Here is a 17560-nt window from a genome sequence, read left to right as displayed (position 1 = left end):
GTTAGAGACTGACGTCTTAGTGCTCTATTCTTGACCTGTTGCCCTTTTAAACATTTTGTTGGTGATCTGAAGGAAACTTTTTCCAAATCAAACTTGGGAGAAATATCTAATATATTAAGGCAACAGAATCAGATTTCAGAAGAATCTCAATGGGACCTTAAAAAGTAGGCCAAAAGCACGAAGATAGGCATTCACAAGAGACAAAGGTTAAGTCCTACATTTGGTTCCCAAAACATCAGCTATCCAAATAGAGAAAGGAGAAGAACTAGTTTGACAGTAGTTGCATCTTCCCCTCTCCTTTCCTTTACCCCCACCTTGCAACGAAGCCCCACGCGGAGCTCATGGCACTGCACAAATTCTTAAAACGTGAGTACATGCCTGAGCTGCAACAGCAATAGTGTTCAGATCAAAGAGAGAAAGTGCACCCCCTATATCCTCTACAAATCAAGCCTCACCTGCAGATACGGATCAAGTTTGGGGCAACCTACTTAACAAGGCCATGGTGAATCATTCTTGATGCACGCCGAGTTGGCTATTGTGCATAAGTAATTTGAAGCCAAGTCATATAGAGAGTGCTTGGGCTCTAGGGAGTCTGGTTTGTTGAGGCGTAAATGCAGGAAGGACGAGCACCTTTTAGCACAAAGCAGGGTGAGGGAAAACGGCCACTCCCAGCAGTTGGCTGGCAGCTCGCCTAATGAGGAAGTGCGAAGGCATGGACCCGCCCAGCGTGCCGGGTTGGCCTAGAACGCCGGAAGGGGCGGGGTGGACCCGAGCGCCGTCGGAAGTGGCCCGCGGGACCGCTGCGGTCAGGCCTACGGGCGTTCAGTGGGCCCAGCACGATGGTGACGTTCCGTGACGCCTCAGTGGTTGCCGGGGCACGGTGTGGGCGTTCGGAGTTGGGCTTCTCCTCTCTTCGAAGCACCTCTCATCGGGAGCGGGCGGCTGCGACTGCACCTTGGGCGGCCGTGCGGGCCGAGAACCATGGGCCCCGGGGGCGCAGGCTGCTCAGACGGGCTGCTGCTGACAGTCGGCTGGCTGCTCCTGGCGGGCCTCCAGTCAACGTTCGAGATCGTCACCGTGGCCCAGGATCCCAGCTTGGCCAACGAGGGCGAGGGTGAGGGCGAGGGCAAGGGCGAGGGCGAGGGCGAGGGTGAGGGCGAGGGCGAGAACGAGAACGAGGCCGAGGGCGAGAACGAGGCCGAGGAGGAGGCTGAAAACGACAGCGAGGCCGAGAACGAGCCCCCGGCTGAGGCCAACGAGGATGGTAAGTGTGGGAGGCTCCTTGGCGGGGACCCGCAGGCACCCTTTGAGGGTCAAGCCTTCCCTGCTCTTTGAGGACGATGAGAATTATCCAAGTTAACATCTGTAGAGCTCTCTCTCAAAAACAACCCCGAATTTATACATTATCGCACACCTCATGGCCTTAAAAAAAGATGTGCTAATTCTCCAAGACCAGAGCAAGATAAACGAGCACATGTATAGAAATTGCTACAGAAATACTGCAAAATATTGCTCTGGACAAGGGAATAGGTGATTATTTTTTTAAGCATCAGAGAGTAGCTTCCCACCACGGGGACCGATTTTGACTCCCCTTGCAGTTATGTTTTTTCCTTTCCATTGCAGACTTTTTTTTTTTTTTCTTGAAGTTCCAAAGTGCCTGAGGTCTTACTCCTTTTTTCACATTTGCACTTTGGGTTAGAACTCAAGGGAGTTCCCAATTCCCCTCACGGTGACACATCTAGATAAAACAAGATGCTGACAAAATTCCCCGGAAGCCCCGTGTCAGCTTCATGCAGCCTCCACCCTTGAGCACCTCTGCAGTGTGATAGTGTTTTATTTGTAAGTTCAACTTTGAGTCACAAAGGAACGGTGGCAGTAGAAAACACCAATAAGGGGATCCAACTAGAGGCTTTGTTAGGTGATAAAATACATGTTAACCAACAAAGACTGAGCCTGTGTTTGATACATAAATTTGCCTTATTCTCCTGGCTCACTAAGCAATAAAACTTGACAAGCTGTGGTACATGTTATATTGATTAGTAGCTCACGTGCTTGTAGGTAAAAGGTCAGTTGCAGGTTTTCAGCCATCTAAAGGAGAATACTTCTCTTCCCTCCATAAATTGGCCCATCTGAGATTCTTTTAAATATCCTTGGCAGTCTTATGTCTCCTATAAGTACAAAGTAGGTGCTGTATTTATCAGCCATTCTTTTACTTCCTGATGATGGATAGTGACCCTCAGGAACATAAAGAAATTGACTATCTGATGTTAATGGTGGAATTGAGGTTTGTACTGCCTTGATAACATTACATTTCACAGAGCTTGGAGAAGTCCTTGACTTTGGAAATATGAAAAAGAGGACTAGGGTAGAAAAGAACATGTTCTAAAGCATAGTAGCTATTGCTTCCCTCTAGTTTTAAAAGTAATTAACAATTTAAACTGGTCAAGGGATAGTTCTATCTGTAAATGCTAGAGTTTAGGCTAAGTGATGGAGTTATAATGCCTTAGATTCAAATTTGTGTTTCATAATGTACCAGCAGAAGGTATCCAAGCATTTCAAGCAAAAATGTCAATTCGTAATTGATCAGAGTCATAGTCCAAATTATTTCACAAAGTCAATATTGATTTACTTATATATACATCAAGTGTATATTTGCTTGCTGTATATTCAAGGCACTGTATTTGGTGCTTATAAGTATAGAAGTGTTTATGAAAAATTACAATAATCAAAATAGGAAAAAATCTTAGAATTATATGAAATTAATAAGTACAAAATGAATGAAGTGTGAATGAGGTTATGCTCTCTTATGAATGCTGGTAGGGCTAAACAAGTTACAGAATGCTTGCATGTACTTTATCATGTTTAATTCTTATGATAATCAGATAGGTTCTCCTTTCCAAATTTTGCAGAGGGGTTAAATAGGCCTGACACAGTTGAAGGAATTTGCCTGAACTCAGAAAAGCTAATTAGTGGTAGAGTAGCAATTTGGACTCCAATTTTGATGCATAGTCCCATGTAATATTGTTGCCTCAGGACATAATGCCTTTTAAAAATTACCTTCTAGCACCTCATTTAAGATTTATTTTTATTGAGCTTTTAGTCCTAATCTGAGTTATGAAGAATTGATTATATGCTACAGCTAGTGGAATTCATGTCAGATTTCAGAACAATTAGAAAAAGAGAAACTTGAGATTTAAAACCAACAATATTTAGCTACTCGAATACTTATATATTCCTAGATTATCCTGCTAAATAAAGTGTCAAAATAAATTCTTAGGAATAATTTACCATCTTAACCTGAAAATGAGTAGAACCAATCTATAACATAATTTTAATGAACACTTTGCATAACTACTTCTTTTTGGGTAGAAATAACACACTCAAATTTTTTTGGAAAACAGAGAATAGAAAAAATTGGGCCCTATAATTGGCAGGCTTTTTTGTGTTTTTCTGACCTCCTATATAACTTTAACTCACCATGTATTACACTGATGAAAAACATTATTTTTAAATTATGTACAAGGTTTAAACATAAATCTTTGTAAGTTATCTCCTAATTTAATTCTTCAAAGGTTTAGTTTTCTTTTGATTTAAACAGTAATAGAAGATGTACTAGGAATGGCATTGCTTTTCTGATTTAATAAAACTTTAAAAATGTCTGCTTCCCATATGATAAGTGCTTGTATCCTCCATCCCCAAGTAAGAGTTCTTCACTTAGAAAAGTTTTCCTATGATTAAATAATGTATTTTTGCATTTATGTTTAGTTTCAAGTAGGACAGTAGTCAAAGAAGTAGAATTTGGGATGTGCACCGTTACATGCGGTAAGTAGCATAGAGCAGATAAATAACATTGTATTGGGGCGGGGGGGGGGGGTAAAAACAATGTGTACTCTCATTCATCTCTCACTGATTTCTATTTCTAATATCTATGATTTACACACAAAACTCAAACTGATTGCTTTACAAGGTAGGATATTTTCAGTTCATAACCTGTAAGTCTTACTTTAAGCCAACTCCCTATATGTATATATTTTGGGGGGAGGGGCACATAAACTGCTTTCACCAAAGTAAAACTTTATCTCACAGATGTTCAGAAGATGAAAGATCTTCTGATGCATCTCACAGATGTCTTCCACATACTGTGCTGGCAAATCTATCAAGAAATTTACTTTATTTATAATAGTCTATTCTAAATGATACATTTTCCCAATTTATATGTCATGTTTTAGAGAAAAGAGGTATTGGCTTTGTGGGGAAAATAATATTCAAAAACTATGACTTATTTTGATCATTCCTTGAATAGAAATTGGACATAAAAATCTCTTACGTGGGGGTGGGATTAAGACTACACATGCTATAATAGACCAGTGTTTCTCAAACTTAAGTGTTCACCCTAGGTGCCTGCAGGGCTTGTTAAAACATGGATTGCTAGGCCTACTTCAAAATTTCTAACTCACTAGGCCTTTGAAGGGGTCTAAGAATTTGTATTTCTAAACAAGTTCATAAATGAAGCTGATGCTGCTTTTTAGAAGACCATCTTTTGAGAACCACTATAGGCTAGTGTGCTAAGAAGACAGTAGATAATTCACAATGAAATTAAGTTTATTCTAAATAGAATCTGCCTTGGAAAAAAGACAGTGACAGGAGGGAAGGACAAAAACCAGAGGATAAGAAGACAGAAAGTCCATGCAGGTATGGATCAGAACAATATGTACGTTTTTTATTTTTTGGTCAAAAATTGTGCCTGAATTGTTTTTGAGATAGCATTTTTTAAATGATGTTAAAATAGACTTAACAAAAAATTTACTACTTTAACAATTTTTTGAAGGTACAATTTAGTGAAATTAAGCACATTCACATTGTCATGCAATCATTACCATGATCCACCCCAGAACCTTTTCATCATCCCAAACTGAAACCTCTGCACCAATTCAACAGTAATTCCCCACTCCCCCCAGCCCCTTGCAACCATTATTGTACTTTCTGTCTCTTGAGATAGTTTGAAACCTGTTTTTTACTTTAACTTCTTAGTGTGTCAGAGTCAGAAAGTTAGAGGAATTCTGTGTAATAAATCTGTGTTTATTCATTTGCAAATTACATCTTCTGGCTGCTTACTTGAGAAATTTTCACAGGTAGAGAATTATTTTTATGACAATTCTAGTAATTGATACTGTCCTACTCTATTATTTAAAGATGTGCTTCAGGGACTTCCCTGGTGGTGCAGTGGTTAAGAATCTGCCTGCCAATGCAGGGGACATGAGTTCGAGCCCTGGTCCGGGAGGATCCCACGTGCCGCGGAGCAACTAAGCCCGTGCGCCAGAACTGCTGAGCCCACGTGCCACAATTACTGAAGCCTGGAGCCCGTGCTCCGCAATGGGAGAGGCCCCCGCTCACCACAACTGGAGAGGGCCCACGTGCAGTAACAAAGACCCAAAGCAGCCAAAAATAAAATAAGTAAATAAATTTTTTTAAAAAAAGATGTGCTTCAGAAATTATATTTGTTTATTCAGCAATTTTTTTTTGTTTTCTGTTTTTTTATTCTTGCCTACTCTGTGTCAGGTATTGTTATAGGTGCTAGGAATAAAGCAGTGAACAAAGAAGTGGAAATTCTCTGCCTTCAAAGAACATATTTTTTGGTAGGGGCAAAGAGATTAAAAGTGCCTTCAGTTTTTTAAGTAAAAATAAAAGGCACATTTTTCATTTTCACCACGAACTTTATTGAACAACATATTCACCCTTTTGCTCCAATACCTTCTGCCATTTTTCAGGCAACTTCATAATTTATCTTTTTGAGCAAAGAACTGTTCCAGGTGCCTTTCACAGTCTTCCAGGGAATTGAAATTTTTTCCATTAAGAGAATTTTGTAACGGCCAAAATAAATGGAAATCTGAAGGTGCAACGTCTGGTGAATATGATGGATGAATCAGAACTTCCCAGCCAAGCTGTAACAGTTTTCGCCTGGTCATCAAAGAAACTCACAATCTTGTATTATCCTACTGGAAGATTATGCGTTTTCTGTTGACTCATTCTGGACACTTCGTCGATTGCCGCTTTCAGATGGTCTAATTGGGAGCAGTACTTGTTGGAATTAATCGTTTGGTTTTCCCGAAGGAGCTCATAATAGAGGACTCCCTTCCAATCCCACTGTATACACAACATCACCTTCTTTGGATGAAGACAAGCCTTTGGTGTGGTTGGTGGTGGTTCATTTCGCTTGCCCCATAATCTCTTCCGTTCCACATGGTTACAACGTCCACTTTTCATTGCCTGTCACAATTTGTTTTAAAAATGGAACGTTTTCATTAAACGAATGTTTTCATTACTTTTCAGTAGAGAATTGCATGCAGAAATATGGTCAAGAAGGGTTTTTTTGCTTAACTTACCTGGAACCCAAACATCAAAGCGATTCACATAACCAAGCTGGTGTCAATGATTTTCAACGCTTGATTTGGATATTTTTGAGTATGTCGGCTATCTCCTGCATGGTATGACATTGATTGTTCTCAATTACTGTTTCGATTTGATTGCTGTCAACTTCAACTGGTCTACCTAACTGTGGAGCATCGTCCAGTGAGAAATCTCCAGCACAAAACTTCACAAACCACTTTTGACATGTTCAGTCCATCACAGTACCATCTTCATACACTGCACAAATCTTTTTGTGCGTTTCAGTTGCATTTTTACCTTTCTTGAAATAATAAAGCATTATATGCCCAAAAATGTTGCTTTTTTTCTTCCATCTTCAATATTAAAATGGCTACACAAAAATTCACCAATTTTGATAAGTCTTTTTTTAAATGCACGCTGATATGATAGCTGTCACATACTATCTAACAAAATTGTTTTGAATGAAGTTAAAGACAACTAAGTGCTACTGGAACCATCTTACAGAAAAAATCGAATGAGCCTTTTGGCCCACCCAATAATATGTAAAACATGTAATATGTCAGATGGTGATAAGCTCTAAAAAGAAAATAAACCATAAAAGGCAATATTTCACATCTATAATTTTAAGTATTAAGAAATCTTTTCAATTTATAACAACTATTTAAAGGAAAAAATGCTTTAGTGAAAATTCTGTTGAACCCCAAAACAATATTTTAGCAGTCAAAAAGTTTTCTTTTCTTGGAATACACAGGCAGATTTTTAAGTATGGACTTACAGAAAATCTCACATCTGCACACATCATTACGATAAACTGTATCTGGCTAAATAAATGCATAAAATACCTGCTTGGAAAATACGCATTTCAGAATAAGGCTATGCCTCTAGAGAAGTGCCATTCATAAATTCAAGGGGAGCCATTCTGCAGCCATTCTTAAGCATCTCTTTTAGTCAAGAGACCTTTCCCCCTCCAACCTTCCTTCTCTTTATCTTATATGGAGTACTCTCCTTTGTGTCTCAAAGTTTGGTCCACAGACTTGCTATATCAGCATCGACCGAGAGCTTGTTAGAAATGCAGAACCTTAGGACCTACTGCAGACCTACTTACTGAATCAGAATTCACATGTTAGTATGTCTCCAGGTGTTTTGCAATCACTCTGAAGTTTGAGGAGTGCTGTTATAAGCCATCTCTAGACTTCAACTTTCCCTTGCCTTAAGAATGGGTTTTATGATTAACATCTTGCAGGGACTGAAAGAGGGAATCTGGTAGAAAGGATATCAAGATGGGCTATTCCTTAGCCTGTGACAACAGAGTCTTAATCACAGGTCATTTATCACAGGACATGTTCAGCACGTCACTGAACCAGCTTTTATCATTTCCTTCAATTTTGGTGATGGTAAGGCAAACTCAGTGGAGATCTGAGATCAGTCAGTAAAGACAAGATTTCTTGCTCTGAAATGTATTGCAATTCTAATGAGAGTATCTTTTTGGAAATGGAGATTTGGTCATTAATAGTCTATCCTGATGTATTTAATACAGGGATTTTTACCAATTTAGATATTAAAAAGCATCATTTATGTTAAAATGTAATTTTTGTAATTTCCTCTGCAAGCTCAACCCACCCCACCCCCCAACAAAAAAGTTCCATGGTCAAATAAATTTAGAAGATCCTGTGTACTACTGTATTTCATCAAATCTAAGACTTCCTTGGCTGTGATAATCACATTTTATGCATCTCTAAAAAAGGAAAAATGCTGCCATTCTTGACACGCTGTCAATTCTAAGATGCATTCTGATTTCAAAGATGTTAAAATGTAAAAGTTTTACATCTTAGATCAATGAAAGTTTCCACATAAAAGCACATTAATAGCATATTAAAAGTTCCCCTAAAATTCTGAGGAAAGAGGTTCCTTTAATTTTAATGTATAATTTCCAAATGTATATAATCATGGAATCCTTTTTCTTATGCTAACAACCAGAGGAAATAGTGTTTCATGTAACTCGCTTTGGAAAATGCTGTTTTATGAAATAATTCAAAATGAGGGACCTAAAAATATCTAAATGTTATTACCCTGAATTTAGGAATTTAATTTCTGAAATTAGGAGAAAAGTCTCAAAAAGACCTAGGTGCAAAAGTAAAGGAACTCTGGAATTATTATTATTTTTAACATTTGCTGATTTCTTTTACCAAAGGTGTTGGTATAAGAGAAGTTATATTAACAAATGGATGCCCTGGGAGTGAATCCAAATGTATCCTACGGGTGGAAGAATGTCGTGGACCAGTAGATTGTGGCTGTGAGTTGGCCTATGTATTGGAGGGAGACTGAGGAAGCATTTACTCTGGGGAAATATCCTTAACCTCAGGTTGCCGTGAGTGGAAGGAGGTGATCAAATGATATACTGAAAGGAATTCATAAGAAAACTTAAGCTTCCACTTCTCTAGACAGTTACAACTCTTTCTACTTTTGCTTCACATTTTTTCAGTGATGTGTAAAATTTAACATATATTCTCTCTAGTACACTGGAACCGTATTGCACTCAGGGTCTGTGGTTGAGGCTGTCCTCCAGTGAAACGCTTTTGACACTTTGGTCGTGACAGCTTATCAGTAGACTGGTAAACCCTACCTTGGGAACTTCGAGAGCCACTCTATACCACCTCACTAGTCAGATTCCATTATCTTTAAACATGGAAGGGGCGGAGTGTATGGGGCGGGAGGGAGGTTCTGACCCTAACCAGTAAATTGGAAGCCACTAGTAGATCTCAAAGTTTAATAGATCACTAAGTAGTTTGCCCTTGCTATCTCTTCTTCACGATTTATTCTGCTGAAGGAACAGACAGGTATGGTGTTTTCTACCTGCCTCTTTTGGCGACTTAATCTTTGATGCCTCTCTGCTCCTCTACAGTCAAACTTTCAGTAATACATTTGCTAACTTCCAGCATGTAATTGGTTTTAAAGTTGGAAGTGACTTTTAAAAGTAGTATTGTGTATAAAGCAGTTTACAGTGCCCATTGGTATATATGTATTTAATTTTTCTTTTTTTCAGGGGGTAAACCAATTTCAGAAAGTCTTGAAAGTGTTAGGCTAGCATGTGTTCATACATCTCCTATAAACCGTTTCAAATATATTTGGAGACTTCTAAGGCCAGACCAAGTGAGTAATGAATGTATGTAATTTGATGCTTTCTAGTGAGTGATAAAATTTGTTTCCCAGTGCTTGATGACTCTCAGAAAACTTTCTCTTTAAAAGCAGTTTGCAAAAATGAAGTTAAAATCATACAACTTTATTATTATTGGGATTTAAATTTTTTCATTGCTTAGGGAGGCTAAGACTTTACATATGCCTTAGGGCCAGCTACTATCAGAACTTAAAAACACCTATTTTATGTAAAGTGTTCTATTTTGGAAGCAATAGTTTCATTTGTATACATAGTACAAACAGTACTGATAACAGTAGCTAACATTAATAGAGGACTTATTCAGTGCCAGACATACACAAAGTGCTAGAGTTTCTTTTACTCACATAAAAATCTATGAGGTAATTCCTGTCATTATACCCGTTTACAGATAAATACAGTTGTTGCTCAGTATGCTCAGGGGATTGATTCCAGGACCCCTTCAGATACCAAAACTGGGGATGCCCAAGTTCCATATGGAAAATGGCATAGTATTTGCATATAACATAAGTACATCCTCCCATATACTTTAAATCATCTCTAGATTATTTATAATACAATGTAAATGCTATATAAATAGTTGTAAATAAAATGTAAATGCCAAGTAAATACTACTGTGCAACCAATTCATGTTTTGCTTTTTGGAACTTTCTGGAATTTTTTTTCTGAATATTTTTAATCTCCGGTTGGTTGAGTCCACTGACATGGAACCCAAGGATATGGAGGACCAGCTGCAGCTGAGATGCAGAGAGTAACTTGCCCTGCTTCACACAGGCAGGAAGTTGGTACTTGTTATCTGGATTATCTGATTTTAAAATACATGTGCATAATTAATTACTGTACTAGAATGAGAGAAAATGACTCTTATTTTGTTACAAGAAATAAATTGTTTCCTGATCTTAAGTTTTCATGAAGAATGTTGATACCTTTTTTTTTCTTTTAAAATAGCAAGCCATTATACTTGCAAATGATTCAGCAATCCTGGAGGTTCACAGGGATACTCACCCCAAGGCTTTTGAGTGTGAAACGTTGGATAATAACGAAATAGTAGCATCTATTAAATTCACAATCTATACAACAACTGGTAAGTACCCAGCAATGTTTTGGTTTGCTTATATCTCAAACTTCAAAGCACATCAAAATCACCTGGAGGTCTTGTTGAAACACAGATCATTAGCCCAACCCCTATAATTTCTGATTCTGTAGATCTTTAGTGGAGCTGGCACAAGAATTTCCATTTCAAACAAGTTCCTAGGTGCTGTTGGTCCAGAGATCACATTTTGGGAACCACTAGTTTTATACCATTTAGACTTTTCTACAAGGTAATACTTAATTCTTATTTTTTTCCACAAAGAGAGTCAGATGTACCTCACTTTGGGAAACTGGTGTATTCCTGAAGTATCTCCAAAGAACAGTCCTTTAACTTGAATTATATTCTTACTTTTACTTCTATCACAGAGGTGAAAATGGATACATAGAATTCTAATGGATGCTTAACAAAAGTTTTGATACCGTAAAATAAATAAAATTAAGAAACGTTATGTCAAAGCACATCTTTTTAAAAATTATTCATTTGAAGACATTTTTTTATGAAACAATACAGTCCTCAATATATGTCACAAAAGGCAAATCTTGACCCGAACATAATTTTACATGTTAGAAACTGTGCTTCCCTTGCATAAAGGATCCATGTGCATGTCTTTTCAATTTAAATTATGATGTCTTCTATATCCAAATAATTATTTCCTTTTGTTGAGTTGCTCTTAACCATTTTTATTGTTGTCATCTGTGTTTTTGGGTGTGTGAGGGGTTTGGTCACAAGTTCTTTTGAGAATCCAATCAAGGCTCGGGAGGCTTTTCCCAGAAAAATACCCACATATACTAACATGCCAAAAGTTACCCATAATTTTAAGAGAGTTCATGGATTTCTTGAAGCTATTTCTCAATCCCAAGTAAAGAACTCAAGCTACAGTCTAGAGATACCATGAAACATAACACCCTTTATTGAACTGGAAACAAGATAAGGTGTTTTGGGGGTGATTTTAAAAAATAAACTATAACTTTCTTTGATGTGTTGTTCAGTGTCCTTAAAAAACCATCTTTATGGTGAAAGCTAATAACCTTACTCCTATGTTGGGATAACAGGTGTTATTAAAAGGATAATTTCAATAAAGTGCTATAAAAGGCAAAAAAGGACCAAACATCATAAACTAAAAAGTATCTCAGTGAGCCATAGTTCAGGATATTAAAGGATTCAAAGGCCATTCTCAGTTATATTCCCCACAGCTTGGTCTCTGTTAGGACAGCTTAGTAGTGGTTAGCTCTTCCTATGTTAGAAGGCAACATGTGTAAGCTAAGGGCTGGAGCACAGACCCCAGTGTCAGCAAGTGAGACAAAGTTGATTTTTCTCTCTTGTAGCTGTCCAAGGCTGGTGGGGTAGCTCTGCCATCTCAGCACATGCACTGGTTAAATGACAAAATGTTTTCAGAAAACTTTGGTATTTATTAAATAGTTTCTTTTAAAAAGGACAATTGGGCATACCGCTGTGACAGACCCTTTTGGCTCTTTAGACATCAAACGAATATTTTGGCTATAAATGTTCACACAATATGGTACTGGCTTGAAACGAATGCATGATTGAAATATTTTCAGGGTAAATATGGTTTAATTAATGAAAATGTCCCATCCATTCTCTCATATAACAGGTTTTTCACTTCCACAATAGTTGTCTTTCATAATTAGGCATGGTTTTGATTGAATTATGTCCCCCTGAAAAGATACTTTCAAGTCCAGACTCCTAGAACTTCAGGAATGTGACTGTGTCTGGAAATAGGGTGGTTGCAGATGTAATTAATTCAGTTAAGACAAAATCATACACACTAGAGGAGAGTGGGCCTTTAATCCAATATGACTAGTGTGCTTATAAGAAGAAGGAAATTTAGACACAGACACACAGAGAGACAGGAGAATGTATGTGAAGACTCAAAGACACGTGGGGAGAAGACAGCCATGTGAAGACACATGGAGTTGTGCTGTCACAAGCCAAGGAACATCTGGGGCTACCAGAAGCTGGAAGAGGAAAGGAAGGATCCTTCCCCAGAGCCATTGGAGAGAGCATGGCCTTACCATCACCTTATGTTCAGACGTTTATCTTCCAAAACTGTGAGACAATATATTTCTGTTGTTTTTAAGCCACCTAGTTAGTGGTACTTTGTTATGGTGGCCCTGAGAAACTAATATAAACATAAACTTAGTTTTTCTAAAAAGTGAGAGCATCGAAATTCAGCCTGTTTTTCATCAGAAAATTTCAGTAGAAATGCAGACTATCTTTTTATTAGATACAAAAGTAATCTAAGGGACCCTTGCAAGAAGACTACCATTGAAATGAACCAAAATCTTTATACCTCTCATTCTCCATCTTCTCTTGGCTAGTATTGCAGGGTAGTAGATAAATGGAAAGAAATTTTGCATTTCTTCTTCTCAAGTTTTAATCCTAAAAGGTTTTTTTAAATTTGAGCTTAAAAAATCCCACTGCTTCTATAAATCTAAAATTATCAAAAATAAAAAGATTTTTAAAATCCAACAACGTTGGAATATAAATATGATATAAATTCTCTACCATACTTGGAACTATTTAGCGAGATTACTAAATTGAGTTTATAGCTCTAGAATTACCAAGGAAAATGGTAGATTATACTGCATGGTGTTTAAAGAACAGGAAGAAAATCCAGATGAATAAGCAGTTGGGATTGCCCATATATGAGACTAATTCTGTTAGAGTGGTACTTACCAAAATACTAAAATACATAAAACATAGCTTGCACAAATCATTATGTCTCCCTGGATGTTGGTTTGCTTATCTGTATAAAAGTTGTATAAGATGACCTTTCTGGCCCTCCCCCACATGAATCTTTTATGAGTCTACGATTAAGGGGCCAGGAATAGCCAAAAGAAAACTACATAATTCACTAAGTAAGTAATGCTTGATATAAATTGAATTTTTATCAGTTTACAATGTAGCAGTGTTATAATGCATATGGTAAACTGGTCATGTCTCCATAATAGCATTATTTTCAGGAAGAACAGAAAGATATGGGAGAGAATGCTGATTTAAAAGTGGTGTTTGGCTATTCATATGAAGAAGAATGAGCTTCAATTCCTACTTTACAATGTATACAAAAATTAGAGATGTATTATAGTCCTAAATGTAAAAGCTAAAACCATCAAGCTTAAAAAAGGAAACATAAGAGAGTATCTGTATGATTCAGGAGTAGGCAAGTTTCTTTTTAGACATGACAAAAAACAATCACCATAAAGGAAAGATTGCTAAATTAGGCTTCATCAGAATTAAAAACTTCATCTTCAAAAAATTGTGTTGAGAAAACTGGACAGCCACATACAAAAGAATGAAAGAAGGTCACTATCTTACATCATACACAGAAATTAACTCAAAATGGATTAAAGACTTGAATGTAAGACCTAAAACCATAAAATTCCTAGAAAAAACATAGGCAGTAACCTTATTGATATAGGTCTTAGTGATATTTTTGTAGATCTGACTCAAAGACAAGGGAAACAAAAGCAAAAGTAAACAAATGGGACTACATCAAACTAAAAAGCTTCTGCACAGCAAAGGAAACCATCATCAAAACGAAAAGACAACTTATGGAATGGGAGAAGACATTTGTAATGATATCTCTGATGAGGGGTTCATAGCCAAAATATATAAAAACTCACACTAATCAACAACAACAAAAAACAAACAACCTGATTGAAAATTGGGCAGAAGATCTGAATAGACATTTTTTCCAAAGAAGACATACAGATGGGCAACAGGCACATAAAAATATGCTTGACATCACTAATCAGGGAATTTCAAATCAAAACCACAAAGAGATATTACCTTACACCTGTTACAATGGCTATTATCAAAAAGGACAAGAAATAACAAATGTTGGAGAGGATGTGGAGAAAAGGGAGCCCCTGTGCATTGTTGGTGCAGCTACTATGGAAATCAGTATGGAGATTCCTCAAAAAATAAAGAATAGAACTACCATAAGACAGCTATTTCACTTCTGGGTATTTATCCAAAGAACATAAAAAACACTAATTCAAAAAGATAGATGCACCGCTATGTTCACTGCAGCATTATTTACAATAGCCAAGATATAGAAACCACCTAAGTGTCCATTGGTGGATGAATAAATAAAGATATGGTATATATACATACAATAGAATACTATTCAGCCATAAAAAAAGAATGAAATCCTGCCATTTGCAACAGCGTGGATGGACCTTGAAGGTATTAATCCTAAGTGAAGTAAGTCAGTTGGAGAAAGACAAATACAAAGATTTCACTCATGTGGAATCTAAAAAAACAAACAAAATAAAACAAAAACACACTCATAGATACAGAGAACAGATTACTGGTTGCCAGAGGGGAAGGGAATTCAGGGGTGGGTGAAATGGATGAAGGGGGGAGTGCAACTGTATGGTGATGGATGGTAACTAGACTTGTGGTGGGGATCACTTTGTAGTGGATACAGATGTCAAATTATAATGCTGTACACCTGAAACTTATGTTAGAAAGTTTAAAACTTCAGCTCTTTAAAAGGAATCATTAGAGGGCTTCCCTGGTGGCACAGTGGTTGAGAGTCCGCCTGCCAATGCAGGGGACACGGGTTCGTGTCCCGGTCTGGGAAGATCCCACATGCCGTGGAGCGTCTGGGCCCATGAGCCATGGCCGCTGAGCCTGCACGTCCGGAGCCTGTGCTCCGCAACGGGAGAGGCCACAACAGTGAGAGGCCCGCGTACCGCAAAGAAAAAAAAGAAAGAAAAGGAATCATTAGAAAAATGAATAGGCAAGCCAAAATCTGGGAGAAAAAAAAATTATAAAACAAGTACAGCAAGTACAATCAGTTTGGGAAAAGATCTTGCAGTTTCTTGGAAAACTAAGCATACCTCTACCCTATGACCCAACAGTTCCACTCATATGTATTTACCCAAGAGAAATGGAAATGTATGTTCGCAAAATGACTGGTGTGAGAATGTTCATAGCAGTTTATTTATAGTAACCCCAAACTGAAACAGCATAGGTGTCCATCAGTAGGAGATAGAATAAACTAATTGAGGCATAGTACCCAGTAATAAAAAAGAAAAAAACTATTGATACATTCAACAATATGGTTGAATCTCCAAAACATTACACTGAGTAAAAAAGCCTTACACAAAAGAATGCTTAATGTATGTTTCCCTTCCTATGAAGTTCTAGAACAGGCAGAACTAATCTATGGTGGGAAAGAAAATCAGGACAGTAGTTGTCCCTAGAGGTTGGGGCAGGGATTAACTGGGGGGGCTCGAGGAAACTTTTGGGGTATAGTAATATTCTGTGTATATTCAGGGGTTTGAATTATATATGTCTGTTTGCATTTGCCAAAACTAAATAAATGCACATTTAAGATCATTGTGCAATTTGGTGTTCATAAATTTTACCTCAAAAGAAAAAATATAAACGAATGTTGAACTCTAGTTAATGATATGCCTGTTGAAGAATTTTGTAGGAAGTGTGCAGACATCAGCAAATTATCTTGAAATGCATCAAAAAATAAGATGAATCAATGGATTGAGAAGAGTATGGATAGAGGGATAGTTAAAATGTTGATGGTAGTGTCTAGGTGGTGGGATGTTTATTGTCAAATGCTTTCAACTTTTCTGTGTGTTTGAAAAGGACACTTCTAACACACAGAGCAAGTTCATCAATAACTTTGCTTCCACTAATTCTTTCTGTATTTTTCTAGAGTTTTTCAAATATAAAGTTTCCATTTAGATATCCATTTTCTTTTATTTTCCAGTAGTAATAATCATCAGGTGTTTTTTTCTCTAGAATTGCAGATGAAAAGATCAAGCCGGCCAGACATTGATGCAGTCCTAGTTTTGGTTGTGACCATGGGAGTTATTATGTGTATATTCGTGGTCTTTGTACTGATCTTCATAATTATAAACTGGTAGGTGAAGGACTGAAACTAAGCCATCACCCTTGATTGATGTCCTCCTTGTCTGCCCCTCCCTCTCTGTTGAATCCAAGGCCCTGTCCATGATGCTTCTCACATGGGTTTTGAAACTGTCCAACTCTCTTCATCCCTCCTGAGACTCTCCTAGTTCAAGCTACCTAATCTCATGACTTGATCCCCAACCATGAGAAAGCTTTTCAATGCAATTTTTACAATTTTACATAGTAGTTGCTAAAGAAAAACAGTTATTGAATTAATATTTGTGTTGTCTAGTTGTAGTTATCACAACTTTAAAGTTGGTTATTGTAACCTACTAATTCATTTATATGAGAATATTTCTGATACCTACATGAGTATCACCCCCTGGTACATCTGAGGGCTCATCTACTATCACAATGCAGCTGGTGCACCACACAGTAAAAATAAATCATGACTAAGGAGGCACTTCTATATATAGAAAACTAAATATAAATCTATTTAGTTTTCATTTCATAAAAGATTTAAAAAATGTTTTTCTTCCAGGGCGGCAGTCAAAGATTTCTGGGGGGCAAAAGCCTTGACACCTGAGATACAGTCTGAGCTGAGTTCAGTGAGATATAAAGATTCATCCTGTCTTGGCCAATCACCAACAGAAATACTTGGACATGAAGATGATACTTTAAGTGAATGGAATGAATGATGTATGGATGATGTATAGCAAACCAAAGGAGATTAGAGCATATCAGATTCATTATTATAAAAATAAAATATATAGTGAAATACTTTAACAATATTGTAAGTGATTTATTATAGTCTGAAGGTAATGTAATATGAGAAGGGGCTGTTTTAATCAGTGCATCTTTGTGGTGGAGTTATCAAAAAGTTTTAAATTTGTTCTCAACATTTACCATTTCAAGTAATCACTTGGTAGCTTTTATCTAGAGGCACACACACAAAATCTTTTAAACACATTTTTGATCACTTTGATCACTTCTAAGGTGATTTGCCTGTT

At 37.3% G+C, this 17560-nt stretch overlaps 1 protein-coding gene across 1 annotated transcript; it reads left to right on the top strand.

Annotated features, from left to right (window-relative positions):
- Positions 1 to 981: 981 nt before the first annotated feature.
- Positions 982 to 17248, top strand: SPACA1 (sperm acrosome associated 1). Its single transcript, XM_032650616.1, has 8 exons — positions 982 to 1119; positions 1201 to 1264; positions 3766 to 3822; positions 8579 to 8680; positions 9431 to 9537; positions 10508 to 10643; positions 16443 to 16563; positions 17092 to 17248. The coding sequence occupies exons 1-8, from the start codon at positions 982 to 984 to the stop codon at positions 17246 to 17248; spliced, it is 882 nt and encodes a 293-aa protein (XP_032506507.1).
- Positions 17249 to 17560: the final 312 nt, after the last annotated feature.

This window comes from Phocoena sinus, chromosome 12 (genome assembly GCF_008692025.1).
Source record: "Phocoena sinus isolate mPhoSin1 chromosome 12, mPhoSin1.pri, whole genome shotgun sequence".
In the NCBI taxonomy this organism is placed as follows: domain Eukaryota; kingdom Metazoa; phylum Chordata; class Mammalia; order Artiodactyla; family Phocoenidae; genus Phocoena; species Phocoena sinus.
Note: the sequence above shows the minus strand (reverse complement) of the source record. Positions and strands in the feature narration are given on the sequence as shown.